The 17975-nt window shown below is 40.3% G+C and overlaps 1 protein-coding gene across 1 annotated transcript in view; it reads right to left on the bottom strand.

Annotated features, from left to right (window-relative positions):
• ryr2a (ryanodine receptor 2a (cardiac)) overlaps positions 1 to 17975 on the bottom strand; it is a 163482-nt gene that overhangs the window by 15091 nt on the left and 130416 nt on the right. Inside the window, exons 92-110 of the mRNA XM_041815659.1 lie at positions 17603 to 17691; positions 13857 to 13985; positions 13354 to 13458; positions 13074 to 13155; positions 12802 to 12960; positions 12567 to 12721; positions 9221 to 9436; positions 8840 to 9112; positions 7351 to 7557; positions 6812 to 7129; positions 6281 to 6348; positions 6005 to 6149; positions 5775 to 5861; positions 3906 to 4178; positions 3554 to 3684; positions 1687 to 1729; positions 1410 to 1543; positions 1202 to 1262; positions 719 to 865 (exon numbers count right to left, since the gene is read on the bottom strand). Of these exons, the coding sequence (XP_041671593.1) occupies positions 719 to 865; positions 1202 to 1262; positions 1410 to 1543; positions 1687 to 1729; positions 3554 to 3684; positions 3906 to 4178; positions 5775 to 5861; positions 6005 to 6149; positions 6281 to 6348; positions 6812 to 7129; positions 7351 to 7557; positions 8840 to 9112; positions 9221 to 9436; positions 12567 to 12721; positions 12802 to 12960; positions 13074 to 13155; positions 13354 to 13458; positions 13857 to 13985; positions 17603 to 17691 (2822 nt within the window). The remainder of the gene's footprint in view (positions 1 to 718; positions 866 to 1201; positions 1263 to 1409; positions 1544 to 1686; positions 1730 to 3553; positions 3685 to 3905; positions 4179 to 5774; positions 5862 to 6004; positions 6150 to 6280; positions 6349 to 6811; positions 7130 to 7350; positions 7558 to 8839; positions 9113 to 9220; positions 9437 to 12566; positions 12722 to 12801; positions 12961 to 13073; positions 13156 to 13353; positions 13459 to 13856; positions 13986 to 17602; positions 17692 to 17975) is intronic.

The raw sequence follows: 17975 nt of genomic DNA, 5'->3' as shown, positions 1-17975 counted from the left end.
TGGGTTGTTTTTGTGTTATAACTGTTATTACTTAGTTTTGTTGTGACACTACAGTGTTATTAATATGTTATTATCCTTTTTTGTGTTATTACAGTGTTGTTACATGTTATTACATGTTACTTTGTGTTATAAACATGTTATCACAGCATTACTGGTGTGTAATACCTAGTTTTGTTATGTCAATACACTGTTATTTCTGTGTTATCACTGTGTTATTACCCTTTTTGTGCTATCAGTGTTGTTTCATGTTATAACATGTTGTTTCATGTTATAATCATGTTATTACAGCATTATTGCTGTGGTATCACCTAGTTTAATTGTGTTATGACAGTGTTATTTCTTGTTATTACTGTTACTACTAGTAATATGTTTTAGTGTTATTATAGTGTTATATCTTGTTATTACTGTGTTGTTTTCTGTTGTTACCATGTTTTTGTGTAATTTATGCTACTTCTTGTTATTACTGTTATTACTGTGTCTTTTGTGTTTTTACATTGTTACCGTGTTTTAGTGTTATTAATGTTATTTCTTGTTATTACTGTTATTACTATGTCTTTTGTGTTATTACAGTGTTACTTCTTGTCATTACTGTGTTGTTTTCTGTTATTACCATGTTTTTGTGTTATTAGTGTTATTTTTTCTTGTTATTACTGTTATTACTATGTCTTTTGTGTTATTACAGTGTTACTTCTTGCATTTACTGAGTTAATGTGTTTACCTGTTTGCCGTTGTGTGTGACAGATGACAGGATGGTCCTCAGAGTCTTGAAACCCATGGCGATGTCGAGCAGGTGAGCAGCAAAGAAGAAGTTGTTGTAGTGACCGAGGATGGACATGGTCATATACCAGGCTAGGTACAGGAAGCTCTGAAAGACATCATATCATTTATAAAATTAAATACATAAAATATTATGATTATATATCATTTATGTGATTTAGTAGATAGGTCTAATTAAATTATATCAGGGTGACAAAGAATGTAAAGAGAGCTGCTGATACCAGGCCGGGTACAGGACTGATTGGAATATCAGAGATAATTCAGTTTAATGAGGCTATGATTTATTCCTAATATTTATTATAATACCCCATCAGTAAACAGAGCAGTAGGGTACAGATCCACCAGTGAAACCTGCTTGGTTGAAATTTAAAGTTAAAATGTGATTGCTGTTGTAATAGATCTCGGTTTCTTGGTTCCTACTCACGTTGTCGGTAAAAACGACTCCGAGCTTCCAGATCTGATATTTGACATCAATGGAGTTCAGCCTGGAAAGAGGACAGAGGTCAAATCAGGGTTAATTAGTCCAGTTTATCAACCATATCATCTGTTATTTAATTTTAAATTAACCCAGTTTATCTGCCTTATCTTAAGTTATTTTATTTCCTTGATTTTGGGATTTCTCTTCCACTCACACGGCAGTCAGCGAGCTGTCTCTGCGAGGTTTCCTCTTCTTATGAGAGTCGCTGAAGTCCAGAGCAGCTTTATCCAACCCCAGCAGCTCGCTGATCCGATCATGTCCATAAAACTCTCCATATTTATCCATCACCTGATCACAGCAGGACAAACATCATGAGAGCTTTAAAACATCTCAAATCAAACATCTAAATTCAAACTAAAACTTTGTCAGAATGTGATGAAGATGAGGAGGTCTGAACTCTGGATGCTCTATAGCTCCACAGTGACACCTACCTTCCTCTTCACAAACTTATCCCAGTAGTTATTGGGGAAAGATCTGAAATAAAGACAGAAACAGATCACATGTAACTTAACACATTCAAATAATCTATTATTTTAATAAACAATTACTGACAACATTAAATTGACATCTATTTTTATGTAAATACAGTGTTTTGAAAGATAAAAACTGGACAAAATTACCTACAAATCAGACCAGGAAAGAGTGGATCTCCTATCGTGGACTGATAACAGTACAATTAAAATGCTGACGTTTCCAACAGTGTGACATTTCTTTGTAATGTGCTGTTTCAGTAGAAGTCCTTTAGGAGACTTTACTGTGTCTAGGTTGATAAAGCATGAGAACAGAGCATGTGTTTTGTCTCATCCCAGATGTTCAAGCTTTCTTTCTTTTTATATGAAACGGCAAACTTCTTTAATTTCCCTTTCTCACTTGAGGACAAATGATTGTAAGTCAGAATCACAGTTTTCTTTTCCATATCAAAGGATTGTAAATCAAGTTCAAGTCAGTTTTAGCATGCTATAGTCAGCATTTCTTCTATTAAACCGGATTCACGAACATCAAAATTGTGGCTAGTTAAAACTGAGAGGGCTTCTGAATGACTGATGCATGGTGAAATGCATGACATGAATAGTGGTTATTAATCATCATAGCCATGGGCGTAGCACAGGGGGGAAAAAGGTACTGATTACCCAGGCCCACAGTATAGGGAGAGGCCCTTAGGAAGCCAGCAATGAAAAGTGTTTTTATTTATTTTTTTCTTATATTAATTACTGCCATTATTGAATCAAAAGCAACTAAATGCATTGGTCAATAGACAGAAATCTTTATCAAATAGAGCGAGATAAAACACTGGGGGGGCCCCTGCTCCCCCTCAAAAAATGTCAAAATGGTGTAGTCCAGCGCCGCGAAATAACTCAAGTAATTTCAATTTAACCATTGTAAAAAATCTTGCTGTTTAATCCAGAAATTAGGTTCAAAAATATAATTAAATGCATAGATATTTGGAAAATGAGGCAACATCTATTACTATTACTATTACGATTACTATTACAAAGAGAGACTTATTGGATTTTCAAGCTAAAAGCTACAACAAGTCCAAGACTAAAGGAGGAGCTGGACTACACCCAACATCTGTAGGTCACTTTCTTCCCCCCCACTAGATACGAAGACTAGCAAAAGAATGGGAGAGCTCTGTGGGATCACTATCTTGTATGTTCTTTGTCATGTTTTTTACTTTTTTCTTTTCCTTTATGAGCATGTTTATTGGTTTTGGTGTCTATTTTTTGAAACTGCTGATTGTGTAACAATTGTTCTTGCTCTGAGTTTGCTTTGTGGGAGTTCACCAGTTAAGAGTACACACCCATCTTCTTACTGCACCTGAGAAGCAGTTGACTGATTGCAAGGCAGCTGCCACCAGCCTCGAAAATCTGTGAACATTCACTTGTTTTTAAATGCCCTGATGAAGACTTTGTAAGTTGAAATGCGTAGCCCATTTATTAAAGCCTTTTTAACTTTTTCAATACAGTGTGCTTTCATTTTTTTCTGGTTATGACTCTTGTACCCTCAACAAAACACAAGTCTGACCTCCCCCCCGTTTTTTGGTCTCATGAACTTTTCCTTGAGACCTAAGAGCACCTGTTTTTGATACTTATAAATACGTGAAAGCAGCACCCCTAAGCTAATCTTGGCTTTTTTATCAACTGCTTGTAATGATATTTGAGATAAAGAGATGATGCCATGGCGCTGCCACATGTCAGACTCCGCCCACAGATGCTGAAGCAGGAGCTCAGGGGAGCTGAATGTCTGCTCAAGAGTTATAAAATTAGAGGGAACATTGAGCACAACTAGGACATTTACTGTGTGTTGATGACCAGTCTGTCCCACTGTCCCTTGATGTCGTCCTCTGATGGTTGCTCTGTGATGTACAAACCGTCAAACTCCAGTTTCCTCGCCACTTCCTTCTCTCTCTTAAAGATGACCAGAGGAACCTGCAGCACACAAAAATACGGCACAGACACGAGAAAATTACCTACTGATGATTGGGTTAAGTTTTATTTATCATACCTTAGGGCAGTAGTATTACCTTTATTAAAACATCATTTCATCTCAACTTAACTGTACTCATACTTTAAGGCAGCAGTATTCTGTGTATATAAATATTTTTATCTGTTGATTATATTATTGTTATTATTTAAGGTTTTTATCGTACTTTAAGGCAGTAGTATCCAATGATGCAGAAGAAGGCGATGACGGTGTGAAGGATGGCGAGGATTCGTAGCATCGGCTCCATGTAGCCGCTGCTCTCCTCTAGGACAAAACGCACTGTTACTGGCTTCAGTACCTCCCCTGCCTCTTCCTGAACCTCCTCCTTTAGCTCTGCCCCTTCTCCTCCCAGAGCCTCCCACTGAACACTGCTTTCTGATTGGCTGTTGCTCAACACAACCTGCTTCTCCTCCACCAAGGACGATGAGGAAGTGGACACCTGCAGAGACAGACATCAGCTGTTTAAACCATGATGATGAAATAAAGTGGACACCTGCAGAGACAACACACAAGACACTTATCCCTGATTTGCTCCCACTGCTTTGTAGATGGGGTTTCAATGGTTACAGATGTGTACAAAAAGGATCAGCTAACACTGAAGCCAATTTTCCATAGCAATCATACAGCAAACAGAGTGAAGATGCTGTGGAGAACATTCTGCTGCCTCCAGGATCACCCATGATGGATGGATCTATGATGGATGGGGAGGCCAGTCCTTAAAGGGTGGCACAGGTCTCAATGTTACCAAGAAGTCTACTAACTGCTGTTAGGTAGTGTGACAAAATCTAGCGGTACTGCTAGTGCAGCAGGTTGCCTGTGGTGCAGTGGGTCCTGGGTTCCTCCTGGTGTAGTGGGACCTGGGTTCCTCTTGGTGTAGGGGGCCCGGTCCTTACTGATGTAGTGGGTCTTTCAGTTATTCCTGTTGTAATAAGTCCTGGGTTCCTCCTTACGCAACAAGCTTTGGGTTCCCCCTGGTGCAAAGAGCTCTGGTTTCCTCCTGCACTGGGTTCTGGTTACTCCTCCAGTGGGTCCCGGTGTTTCTGACACAGTGATGCCTGGGTTACCCCTGTTCTAGTTGGTCCTGAGTTCCTGAGTTTCTGCTGGTGCAGGATGGTGGCTTGTCTCAGGCTCAGATGCCAATGACCAACTCTCTATTTCCTCTGATCATAATCATGATATGGACACACTGGATGTCCTGAATCAGTGCATCTGATGCGAGTGTATCAACAGTTTCCCCAGTGAAGCTTTGATCCATGTCTGGGAGGAGATCCCAGAGGACACCGTTGTCAGATTAAGCATACCCAGACTTTTTAAGGACCCACCAAGAGCATGCCAGGTGTTGTCTAGACTCATCAGGGGCATGCCCGGACATCATCAGACCTCTTCAGGACTCATCTGGAGCATGCCCAGACCTAATCAGACCTCATCAAAACTCATCCGGAGCATGCCCAGACCTCATCAGACCTCATCAGGACTCATCAGGAGCATGCCCAGACATCATCAGACCTCATCAGGACTTATCAGAAGTATGCCATGACATCATTAGACCTCATCAGGACTCATCAGGAGCCATCATGGGAATGCCTTAACTTCATCAGACCTCATCAGGGGCATGCCCAGGCTTCATCAGGACTCATCCAGAGCATGCCCAGAACTCATCAGACCTCATCAGCACTCATCAGGAGCATGCTCAGACTTCATCAGACCTCTTCAGGACTCATCAGGAGCATGCCCAGACTTCATCAGACCTCATCAGAACTAATCAGGAGCATGCCCAGACTTCATCAGACCTCATCAGAACTAATCAGGAGCATGCCCAGACATCATCAGACCTCATCAGAACTAATCAGGAGCATGCTCAGACTTCATCAGACCTCATCAAGACTCTTTAGGAGGTCAGTGGGGGTCACATTTGGCCACATGATAAGCTGCTGTGATCAAAACTTCACAGGGTGGATCACATTTTTTCTCAGAAGAATGTAGAACATTATTGCATGTAGAAAATAACCACATAGAACATAATAAATGTTTTTACCTTATAGAAGAGGAGAATGAAGTTGATGGCGAAGGCCACAAAAAGAGCGAGCATCCTCATGTTGTAGAAGTTTCTAGCAAAGTAGTTCTGCAGGAGAGACAGAGAGGGGTTTATGAGTCTAATGTCAGCTGAAACCTCTCTGGTATCAGAGCTAACCTCCTCACTCTCACTGTCATTTCACTGTTTCTGATCTATCACTGAGCTGGATCAACAAAGATCAGCTGTAGTACCAGCAGCTTCCTCTGGTAGGCGATGATCTTCTTGAGGACGGCTGACTCCTGCAGGTCGGGCTCATCAGACTTTGACATGTGATGCCTCCTCACTTTGGGCTTCAGCTTCTCCTTCTTCTGCTGTTTCTCCTCTTTCTCTACAACTCTGAAATCACATAAAAATGATTATAAATGCACACAATGCAAATGTATAACATTAAAAATAATATACATAAAAACAAACAATACAATGCCAGAGCAGGTCTATAGTGTTAAAGTCAGATTTCATAAACGTACTCTGTTTTTTCAGGTTCCGTTTGCGTGTCTGCTGTCACCTCCTTCTCCTCACTGGAAGAACTTTTGGACTGGAACACAAAACACACATTAGTGGGTTTCTTCAGTCAGAATTGATCCATGTTTGAGAGACTCTCTGAAATCAGTTTAGACATGTCTTTAATGATACTCATGAGTTGTCGAATCTCTTGTTGAATTAACTAAAGGATGTGTTTCTCTCATGTCTGCTCATGAATAAAGCGGTGGCTGGGACAAACTTAATGTGGTTCTGCCATTGTCCGAATAAACAGGAACAATAGGGACTGTTCAGACCTGATTCACCAATAGACAGAGTTAACCACCACACCATCCAACCATCATAAAATCCTTTGCACATGAGACCAGATCACAGACGATTCTGATGGTTTTAATGGTTCTGACTTTCTAGAACAGTCATAGACATCATGAAGCTGGTTTTTGGACTGATGATCCTTTATTTAGGTAAACTTGATTATTCATGAATTTATCAAAAAAACTCCTAAATCAGAGACTAACCTGATGCCTCCGTCTGAGCTCAGGAGGGGGCGCTGTGGAGGAGGCCGCAGTGGGTGGGGCTGGAGGTGTGGGAGAGGGTACAGGGGAGTTGAGCAGCTCAGTGAGGCTGGCGTTGGGGTTGTGGGGGGTGATCTTGTACTGGCCCCCCTCCCTCCTTAGGTCCAGTCCAAAGATGTCTGACAGCAGCTCCGTCTCGCTGGTGTTCACCGCCAGGTCGGCCAGGTCCTCTTGAGGGGACGGCCTCTTTTCACGCTCCTCTCCCTCACCCCTAACCTCGTCCTGGGTGGGGTCAGGCATGTTGGCCAGCAGCTCGGACACCTGAGGGTTAAAGTATGTTCAGAAACGGATCCAGGTAGAGGGTTAGGGTTCAGACTGGGTTAATGGGATTACAGACCCTGGTTAGTTCCTTCTTTAGTGAGCTATCATGAGCTGTAGTGTGTTTAAAAAACTATCAGGGCAATTTAAAAGCATCAGGTTAGGTTTAGGATAGGTTCTAAGACTCTGACTCTAACCCTGTGCTAGGGATCAGAGTTGCTCACCTTGATGGTCTTGGCCCCCTCCACCAGGTTCCCACCCATGAAGGTGTTGTAGAAGATCCTGCAGAAACCTCGGGCCACGCTGAAGGCCATGTGGAGCAGAGCCAGCAGAACAGACCAATAGAAAGCCATCAGCGTGGTCAGCAGGTCCTTCAGCGTCATGTTCTTCATCTTCTTCATCTGCTTCTTCACACTCTTCATTGACAGAACCTGAGGGGACGGAAACTTTCTCAGAACGGTATGAGCAGAGAACACAATTATGGAAAAAAAAAAATTAAAACAACAACATAAATCAACTAAAACAACAACAGAACATTAGCAAAGGATGAAAAAAACAACAACAAACAAAATCAAACAGAATAAATAACACAATGTAATTTTCTCCATTTAACAATCAGCTGTCACTGCACACCAGCCCGTTAGGTTGGGAGGGCATCTGCTGCATCATATATTGCTGTATTTGTTGCATCGTGTGTTGCTGTATATGTTGCTTCATATGTTGCTCTTTTTGTTGCATCATCTGTTGCCCTATATGTTGCATCCTGTGTTGCTGTATTGTTGCATCATCTGTTGCTTTATTTTTAGCATCATGTTTTGCTGTAATTGTTGCATCCTCTATTGCTCTTTTTGTTGCAGCCTATGTTGCACTATATATTGCACCATTAGTTGCTCTATATGTTGCAACCCATATTACTCTATATGTTGCATTATATGTTGCTGTATTGTTGCATATGTGATCTACATTTTACTTTATATGTTGCTCTTAATGTTGCCACAGAGGTTGCTCTATATGCTTCATTGTATGTTGCTCTATAAGTTGTCACATATGTTGTTCTATATGTTTCAACCTATGTTGCCCTATATGTTGCATCATAAGTTGCTCTATAAGTTGCATCATAAGTTAGTCTATATGTTGCATCATTAGTTGCTGTATCTGCTGCATTATATGCTGCTTTATTTGTAGCATCATATTTTGCTGTATCTGTTGCTGTGTTTGTATTTATTGCTGTATTTGTTGCTCTGTAGCTAAAATATTTTTATCATATTTTGCTGTAACTGTTGCATCCTATGTTGCTGTATCTGTTTCATCAGATGTTGCTGTAGTTGTTGCTGTGTTTGTTTGTATATATTTTGCTGAACTGGTTGCGGTAATTTTTTGCTGGCCTTGTAGCATAGTGCTAACAGAGCCTTGAAGCTTGTGTCATTTCTGTGAGTGTGTATTTAGGGCCCCGGAGAGTGCGAGCACCCTTTTGTAATGCTCAGGTTAACTCTTATTGTGTTAATTTACAGATTTGAAGGCCTTAACATTCCTGAAAAGGCTTGAAACATGCAACAGGCTGGTGAAGAATAACATACTTCTTTGTTTTCCAACCTGGATGATAGGGAATGTCTCACCGATTCCTCCAAAACAAAGCTAAAAACTTAGACCCTTAAGGAAGTTGCCCTGGGGCTGTATTTGTTGTATTTGTTGCTGTGCCTGTTACTGTCTCACCTTGATGAGCATCATGACATTGTAGCGTAGTGCTAGCAGTGCCATGCGGACGGTGGTGATGGAGAAGAAGCCCATATCTGGACTCTCCTCGTCTGGTTTCTCTCGCTCACTCTCCTCCTTGTTGGCCAATCGCTCGCCAGCGTCTGACATCTGAGCTGCCAGCTGCATCTCAAAGATGGTGTCCTCACAGAAGTTCACAAAGAGCTCCATCTTCTCCTTCTCTCCTCCTTCATTCACAACGTCAAAGATGAACTGACGCTTTGATTCCTTAACCTGGACAGGAAGTAAACATCCTCAGTAAACCAGCTGGTTTTAACTACTACAGACAAACACAGAGCTACTGTCTTTCTAGTTTTAACCCTTAAATATCATGTTCTGTACCTGAGGTTTCTCCCACTGTGTCCGACTTGACTCGCTGATCTCAAAGTAAACCCTCTCGATGCGTTTGGCGCTGCCCATGATCTCGATGCGTCCAAGGTAGGGCTGAAAGTAATTCAGGACGCTGTCGGCCAGCTCCAGAAACGTCTGCAGACGAGTGTCATGAGGCATGTGCTCCGACAGGTTTGTCAGCAGAACCGCCACGTTAAAGCCAATGTCCTACAGAATAAGAATAAATAAATTAATCTTTTTTCTGTTATGAAAGACTTGACTTAATATTTCACTTAGAACATTTTACCTAATTTAACACCTGTAAATGGAAAAGCTGGTTGAAGTGGCTCTACCTGCCTGTGTCGTGCTGTGATTCACCCCAAAAATTGTAATAACCAGGACGGCACCTTTGATTAGCTGTCGACCCAGATTCAGGGAAACCCATTTGTCCAAACAGAGATTTAAAGTGGTGATCTATTGTTGAACAGTAGAGATTTATTGTAGAACACTGGTTGACTCTTGTGATCTACTGTAGAACACCAGTCTACTAAAGTGATCTACTGTAGAACACCAGTCTACTAAAGTAATCTACTGTAGAACAGAGGTCTACTGAAGAGATCTACTGTAGAACACCAGTCTACTAAAGTAATCTACTGTAGAACAGAGGTCTACTGAAGAGATCTACTGTAGAACACCAGTCTACTAAAGTAATCTACTGTAGAACAGAGGTCTACTGAAGAGATCTACTGTAGAACACCAGTCTACTAAAGTAATCTACTGTAGAACAGAGGTCTACTGAAGAGATCTACTGTAGAACACCAGTCTACTAAAGTAATCTACTGTAGAACAGAGGTCTACTGAAGAGATCTACTGTAGAACACTAGTCTACTAAAGTGATCTACTGTAGAACAGAGGTTTACTGAAGAGATCTACTGTAGAACACCAGTCTACTAAAGTGATCTACTGTAGAACAGAGGTTTACTGAAGAGATCTACTGTAGAACACCAGTCTACTAAAGTGATCTACTGTAGAACAGAGGTCTACTGAAGAGATCTACTGTAGAACACCAGTCTACTAAAGTAATCTACTGTAGAACAGAGGTCTACTGAAGAGATCTACTGTAGAACACCAGTCTACTAAAGTGATCTACTGTAGAACAGAGGTTTACTGAAGAGATCTACTGTAGAACACCAGTCTACTAAAGTGATCTACTGTAGAACAGAGGTCTACTGAAGAGATCTACTGTAGAACACTAGTCTACTAAAGTGATCTACTGTAGAACAGAGGTCTACTGAAGAGATCTACTGTAGAACACCAGTCTACTAAAGTAATCTACTGTAGAACAGAGGTCTACTGAAGAGATCTACTGTAGAACACCAGTCTACTAAAGTAATCTACTGTAGAACAGAGGTCTACTGAATAGATCTACTGTAGAACACCAGTCTACTAAAGTAATCTACTGTAGAACACCAGTCTACTAAAGTGATCTCCTGTAGAACACCAGTCTACTAAAGTAATCTACTGTAGAACAGAGGTCTACTGAAGAGATCTACTGTAGAACACTAGTCTACTAAAGTGATCTACTGTAGAACAGAGGTTTACTGAAGAGATCTACTGTAGAACACCAGTCTACTAAAGTGATCTACTGTAGAACAGAGGTCTACTGAAGAGATCTACTGTAGAACACCAGTCTACTAAAGTAATCTACTGTAGAACAGAGGTCTACTGAAGAGATCTACTGTAGAACACCAGTCTACTAAAGTGATCTACTGTAGAACAGAGGTCTACTTAAGAGATCTACTGTAGAACACCAGTCTACTAAAGTGATCTACTGTAGAACAGAGGTCTACTGAAGAGATCTATTGTAGAACACTAGTCTACTAAAGTGATCTACTGTAGAACAGAGGTCTACTGAAGAGATCTACTGTAGAACACCAGTCTACTAAAGTGATCTACTGTAGAACAGAGGTTTACTGAAGAGATCTACAGTGGAACACCAGTCTACTAAAGTAATCTACTGTAGAACAGAGGTCTACTGAAGAGATCTACTGTAGAACAGAGGTTTATTGTAGTGATCTACTGTAGAACAGAGGTCTACTTAAGAGATCTACTGTAGAACACCAGTCTACTAAAGTGATCTACTGTAGAACAGAGGTCTACTGAAGAGATCTATTGTAGAACACTAGTCTACTAAAGTGATCTACTGTAGAACAGAGGTCTACTGAAGAGATCTACTGTAGAACACCAGTCTACTAAAGTGATCTACTGTAGAACAGAGGTTTACTGAAGAGATCTACTGTGGACTGGAGGTTTAATGTAGAGATCTGCTGTAATAACAGAGGTTTAATGTAGAGATCCACTGTAGAACAGAGGTTTATTGTAGGGATATACTGTTAAACACAGGTGTCCTGTAGTGATCTACTGTAGAGCAGAGGTGTACTACAGGGATATCCTGCAGAACAGTGGTTTACTATAGAGATCCACTGTTGAACAGTGATGTACTGTAGGGATCTACTGTTTAACAGAGGTTTACTTTGGGGATCTACTGTGAAACAAAGGTTTACTGTAGTGATCTACTGTAGAACAGAGGTTTACTATAGAGACCTACTGTAGAACAGAGGTTTACTGTAGGGATCTACTGTAGAACAGAGGTTTACTATAGAGACCTACTGTAGAACAGAGGTTTACTGTAGGGATCTACTGTAGAACAGAGGTTTACTATAGAGATCTACTGTAGAACAGAGGTTTACTGTAGGGATCTACTGTAGAACAGAGGTTTACTATAGAGACCTACTGTAGAACAGAGGTTTACTGTAGGGATCTACTGTAGAACAGAGGTTTACTATAGAGACCTACTGTAGAACAGAGGTTTACTGTAGGGATCTACTGTAGAACAGAGGTTTACTATAGAGACCTACTGTAGAACAGAGGTTTACTGTAGGGATCTACTGTAGAACAGAGGTTTACTGTAGGGATCTACTGTAGAACAGAGGTTTACTATAGAGACCTACTGTAGAACAGAGGTTTACTGTAGGGATCTACTGTAGAACAGAGGTTTACTGTAGGGATCTACTGTAGAACAGAGGTTTACTATAGAGACCTACTGTAGAACAGAGGTTTACTGTAGGGATCTACTGTAGAACAGAGGTTTACTATAGAGACCTACTGTAGAACAGAGGTTTACTGTAGGGATCTACTGTAGAACAGATGTTTACTATAGAGATCTACTGTAGAACAGAGGTTTACTTTAGAGATCTACTGTAGAACAGAGGTTTACTTTAGAGGACTTTAGGTATCCTGTTCATAGAGTGCCCCCTGGTGGCAGTATTGACAGACCATGTGTTTGATTCGTTCCTACCTTGGCTGGCTCATGAAACCTCTTAACGAACTCTTCGTAGTCAAGCAGCTCGTTCTCGTCAGTCTCGGCACAGGACAGCAGGAAGTCGGTTTCTGATTGGGTGTAGTGTTTGTGGCTCTCCATGGCTTTGTGGAAGTCCCTCTTTGAGATGACCCCTAATTGTTCAGTCAGAGATAAACCATCATCTCTACGTAAATATACCCATTTTTACATGGTGGTTTTTACTAAATCTAACCTTTCCCGTCTGGGTCATATTCCTTGAAGGCATCAGAAGATGTCAAGTCCTTCAGTTTGAGGAACATGTCGAAGAACTTCAGGATCATCTCCACGTTGTTGGACGACTCCACCAACATGTCCACCATCTGCTTCCCAATCGTCCCATTCACCACGTTACCTGAACGATGAGGAGGGTCAGAAATGGATCAGCATGTTTGGAACGATTCATCATTTCTGTAGGGGTCGGGTTTTTAATATTTAGTACAGGTGTGTGAAAGAAGGTGAACTGACCCTCCAGCATGGAGAGCAGCATAACCACCATGTCCTTCTGCAGGTCCATCAGTTCCTTCAGTAATTCGATCTGACTCGAGTCCTGACCAGGAGAGAGGATTAAACAACCAGCAATTTTGTTGAATATCCATCATTTTCCAACTAACATAACCAACAGCAGAGAGAGTTTAGAGTCATTTATGAGGGTTTGAAGATGGGCTGATGCTGTTATTATAAAAACTAGGACTATATGGATGTGGTCTCTGGAAAGGTGTAAGTCTCAGGTATCATTAAAACTGACCTGTGAGAGTTTCATCTGCATATGAGCAAAAACGTGGAGAAAACCGACCACGGCGTCCCAAAGACGACTGTGAGCCAAAGACTGCTGGTTCCCTGTGCATGGACCCTAAAACATCATCGCATCAATCAAAACATGGAATTATCGACAATGAACCAGAATGAAACCATGTGGGCAGTAGGATGGATCAGGGCTGCCAGGCAGTGCTTAGTTTACGGTACTCTAAATACAACCAATGCTATGTTAAATACTGAGATTTCCATCACATACTTATTGACTTAATTTCTTCAAAACTGTGGTAGAAAATACTAAAGATCCTGTCGGATTTAGACAGGTAAAACAGATATTTTTTATTTATTTAGTCATTAAAGTTAAATGTTAATTTTAAAGAAAAGAAACCTGAAAGATATTCAGTGATTTTATCATAAACACAGAGCTGAGTTATGACAGTACCCATGAAATATCAAAGCATTAATGAATAAATGAGTAATGAAGGTGTGTTTTACCTGGATGTACTCCGTCAGAGTGTTAAACACCTGTTTAGCCACGTTGATGGCCTTGGAGAAATTCCTCTGACCCTGCTCATCAATGACGTCCTTACCGGAATAATACCAGTAAAAATCACTGATAGACTCCTGTAGAGAGGAGAACGACAGAATAATACCAGGAAAAATCACTGATAGACTCCTGTAGAGAGGAGAACACCAGAATAATACCAGTAAAAATCAGTGATAGACTCCTGTAGAGAGGAGAACGACAGAATAATACCAGGAAAAATCACTGATAGACTCCTGTAGAGAGGAGAACGACAGAATAATACCAGGAAAAATCACTGATAGACTCCTGTAGAGAGGAGAACGACAGAATAATACCAGTAAAAATCACTGATAGACTCCTGTAGGGAGGAGAACACCTGGATAATACCAATAAAAATCACTGATAGACTCCTGTAGGGAGGAGAACACCTGGATAATACCAGTAAAAATCACTGATAGACTCCTGATGAGGAGAACACCAGAATAATACCAGCAAATATCACTGATAGACTCCTGAAGAGAGGAGAACATCAGAATAATACCAGTAAAAATCACTGATAGACTCCTGTACAGAGGAGAACACCAGAATAATACCAGTAAAAATCACTGATAGCCTCCTGTAGAGAGGAGAACACCAGAATAATACCAGTAAAAATCACTGATAGACTCCTGTAGAGAGGAGAACACCAGAATAATAACAGTAAAAATCAGTGATAGACTCCTGTACAGAGGAGAACACCAGAATAATACCAGTAAAAATCAGTGATAGACTCCTGTACAGAGGAGAACACCAGAATAATAACAGTAAAAATCACTGATAGCCTCCTGTACAGAGGAGAACACCAGAATAATACCAGTAAAAATCAGTGATAGACTCCTGAAGAGAGGAGAACATCAGAATAATACCAGTAAAAATCACTGATAGACTCCTGTACAGAGGAGAACACCAGAAAAATACCAGTAAATATCACTGATAGCCTCCTGTAGAGAGGAGAACACCAGAATAATAACAGTAAAAATCACTGATAGACTCCTGTACAGAGGAGAACACCAGAATAATAACAGTAAAAATCACTGATAGACTCCTGTACAGAGGAGAACACCAGAAAAATACCAGTAAATATCACTGATAGCCTCCTGTAGAGAGGAGAACACCAGAATAATAACAGTAAAAATCACTGATAGACTCCTGTACAGAGGAGAACACCAGAATAATAACAGTAAAAATCACTGATAGACTCCTGTAGAGAGGAGAACACCAGAATAATAACAGTAAAAATCACTGATAGACTCCTGTACAGAGGAGAACACCAGAATAATAACAGTAAAAATCACTGATAGACTCCTGTAGAGAGGAGAACACCAGAATAATACCAGTAAAAATCACTGATAGCCTCCTGTAGAGAGGAGAACACCAGAATAATACCAGTAAAAATCACTGATAGACTCCTGTAGAGAGGAGAACACCAGAATAATAACAGTAAAAATCACTGATAGACTCCTGTAGAGAGGAGAAAACCAGAATAATAACAGGAAAAATCACTGATAGACTCCTGTAGAGAAATCCAGAATAATACCAGTAAAAATCACTGATAGACTCCTGTAGAGAGGAGAACACCAGAATAATACCAGTAAAAATCACTGATAGACTCCTGTAGAGAGGAGAACACCAGAATAATACCAGTAAAAATCACTGATAGACTCCTGTAGAGAGGAGAACACCAGAATAATACCAGTAAAAATCACTGATAGACTCCTGTAGAGAGGAGAACACCAGAATAATAACAGTAAAAATCACTGATAGACTCCTGTAGAGAGGAGAACGACAGAATAATACCAGTAAAAATCACTGATAGACTCCTGTAGGGAGGAGAACACCTGGATAATACCAGTAAAAATCACTGATAGACTCCTGATGAGGAGAACACCAGAATAATACCAGCAAATATCACTGATAGACTCCTGAAGAGAGGAGAACATCAGAATAATACCAGTAAAAATCACTGATAGACTCCTGTACAGAGGAGAACACCAGAATAATACCAGTAAAAATCACTGATAGCCTCCTGTAGAGAGGAGAACACCAGAATAATACCAGTAAAAATCACTGATAGACTCCTGTAGAGAGGAGAACACCAGAATAATAACAGTAAAAATCAGTGATAGACTCCTGTACAGAGGAGAACACCAGAATAATACCAGTAAAAATCAGTGATAGACTCCTGTACAGAGGAGAACACCAGAATAATAACAGTAAAAATCACTGATAGCCTCCTGTACAGAGGAGAACACCAGAATAATACCAGTAAAAATCAGTGATAGACTCCTGAAGAGAGGAGAACATCAGAATAATACCAGTAAAAATCACTGATAGACTCCTGTACAGAGGAGAACACCAGAATAATACCAGTAAATATCACTGATAGACTCCTGTAGAGAGGAGAACACCAGAATAATAACAGTAAAAATCACTGATAGACTCCTGTACAGAGGAGAACACCAGAATAATAACAGTAAAAATCACTGATAGACTCCTGTACAGAGGAGAACACCAGAAAAATACCAGTAAATATCACTGATAGCCTCCTGTAGAGAGGAGAACACCAGAATAATAACAGTAAAAATCACTGATAGACTCCTGTACAGAGGAGAACACCAGAATAATAACAGTAAAAATCACTGATAGACTCCTGTAGAGAGGAGAACACCAGAATAATACCAGTAAAAATCACTGATAGCCTCCTGTAGAGAGGAGAACACCAGAATAATACCAGTAAAAATCACTGATAGACTCCTGTACAGAGGAGAACACCAGAAAAATACCAGTAAATATCACTGATAGCCTCCTGTAGAGAGGAGAACACCAGAATAATAACAGTAAAAATCACTGATAGACTCCTGTACAGAGGAGAACACCAGAATAATAACAGTAAAAATCACTGATAGACTCCTGTACAGAGGAGAACACCAGAAAAATACCAGTAAATATCACTGATAGCCTCCTGTAGAGAGGAGAACACCAGAATAATAACAGTAAAAATCACTGATAGACTCCTGTACAGAGGAGAACACCAGAATAATAACAGTAAAAATCACTGATAGACTCCTGTAGAGAGGAGAACACCAGAATAATAACAGTAAAAATCACTGATAGACTCCTGTACAGAGGAGAACACCAGAATAATAACAGTAAAAATCACTGATAGACTCCTGTAGAGAGGAGAACACCAGAATAATACCAGTAAAAATCACTGATAGCCTCCTGTAGAGAGGAGAACACCAGAATAATACCAGTAAAAATCACTGATAGACTCCTGTAGAGAGGAGAACACCAGAATAATAACAGTAAAAATCACTGATAGACTCCTGTAGAGAGGAGAAAACCAGAATAATAACAGGAAAAATCACTGATAGACTCCTGTAGAGAAATCCAGAATAATACCAGTAAAAATCACTGATAGACTCCTGTAGAGAGGAGAAAACCAGAATAATACCAGGAAAAATCACTGATAGACTCCTGTAGAGAAATCCAGAATAATACCAGTAAAAATCACTGATAGACTCCTGTAGAGAGGAGAACACCAGAAAAATAACAGTAAACATCTTTGATCGACTCCTAAAGCTGAGATTGATAACACAATGGATATGTTATTGATATATTGCTACTTTTCTGTCCACCTAACCCCCCATCAACCCTGATAAAGAACCAATCTGACCTGCACTCTGAGGAGATAGTCCACTGTGGAGATGATGATGTTCACTGTTGTGTTGTTTCCTGTCTGAGTCCTCAGGTAGTTCTGAAAGTCTGAAACAATACATTGCAGAATTATTCACCTAATGCTCCAAATAAACAGAGTAAAAGTAACATATAAGCCTACCTACAGTTACAGACTGAATGCTGGGCTCCTGTCAGTGTTCCCAGCATTGACCATGATCAAAAGTTCTACCTTAATTTTATATTTGCGCTTCAAACTGGACCAAAATTGATCATTAAAGTTGTGTCTGTAATTAGGTGTGTAATGTGCCTAAAACACGTCTCTTCTTAATAAAATTATTCCTAAATCTGGCCAAAAATCCTGCCTAAATCAA

Source organism: Cheilinus undulatus, linkage group 20 (assembly GCF_018320785.1).
Source record: "Cheilinus undulatus linkage group 20, ASM1832078v1, whole genome shotgun sequence".
Lineage (NCBI taxonomy): Eukaryota > Metazoa > Chordata > Actinopteri > Labriformes > Labridae > Cheilinus > Cheilinus undulatus.
Note: the sequence above shows the minus strand (reverse complement) of the source record. Positions and strands in the feature narration are given on the sequence as shown.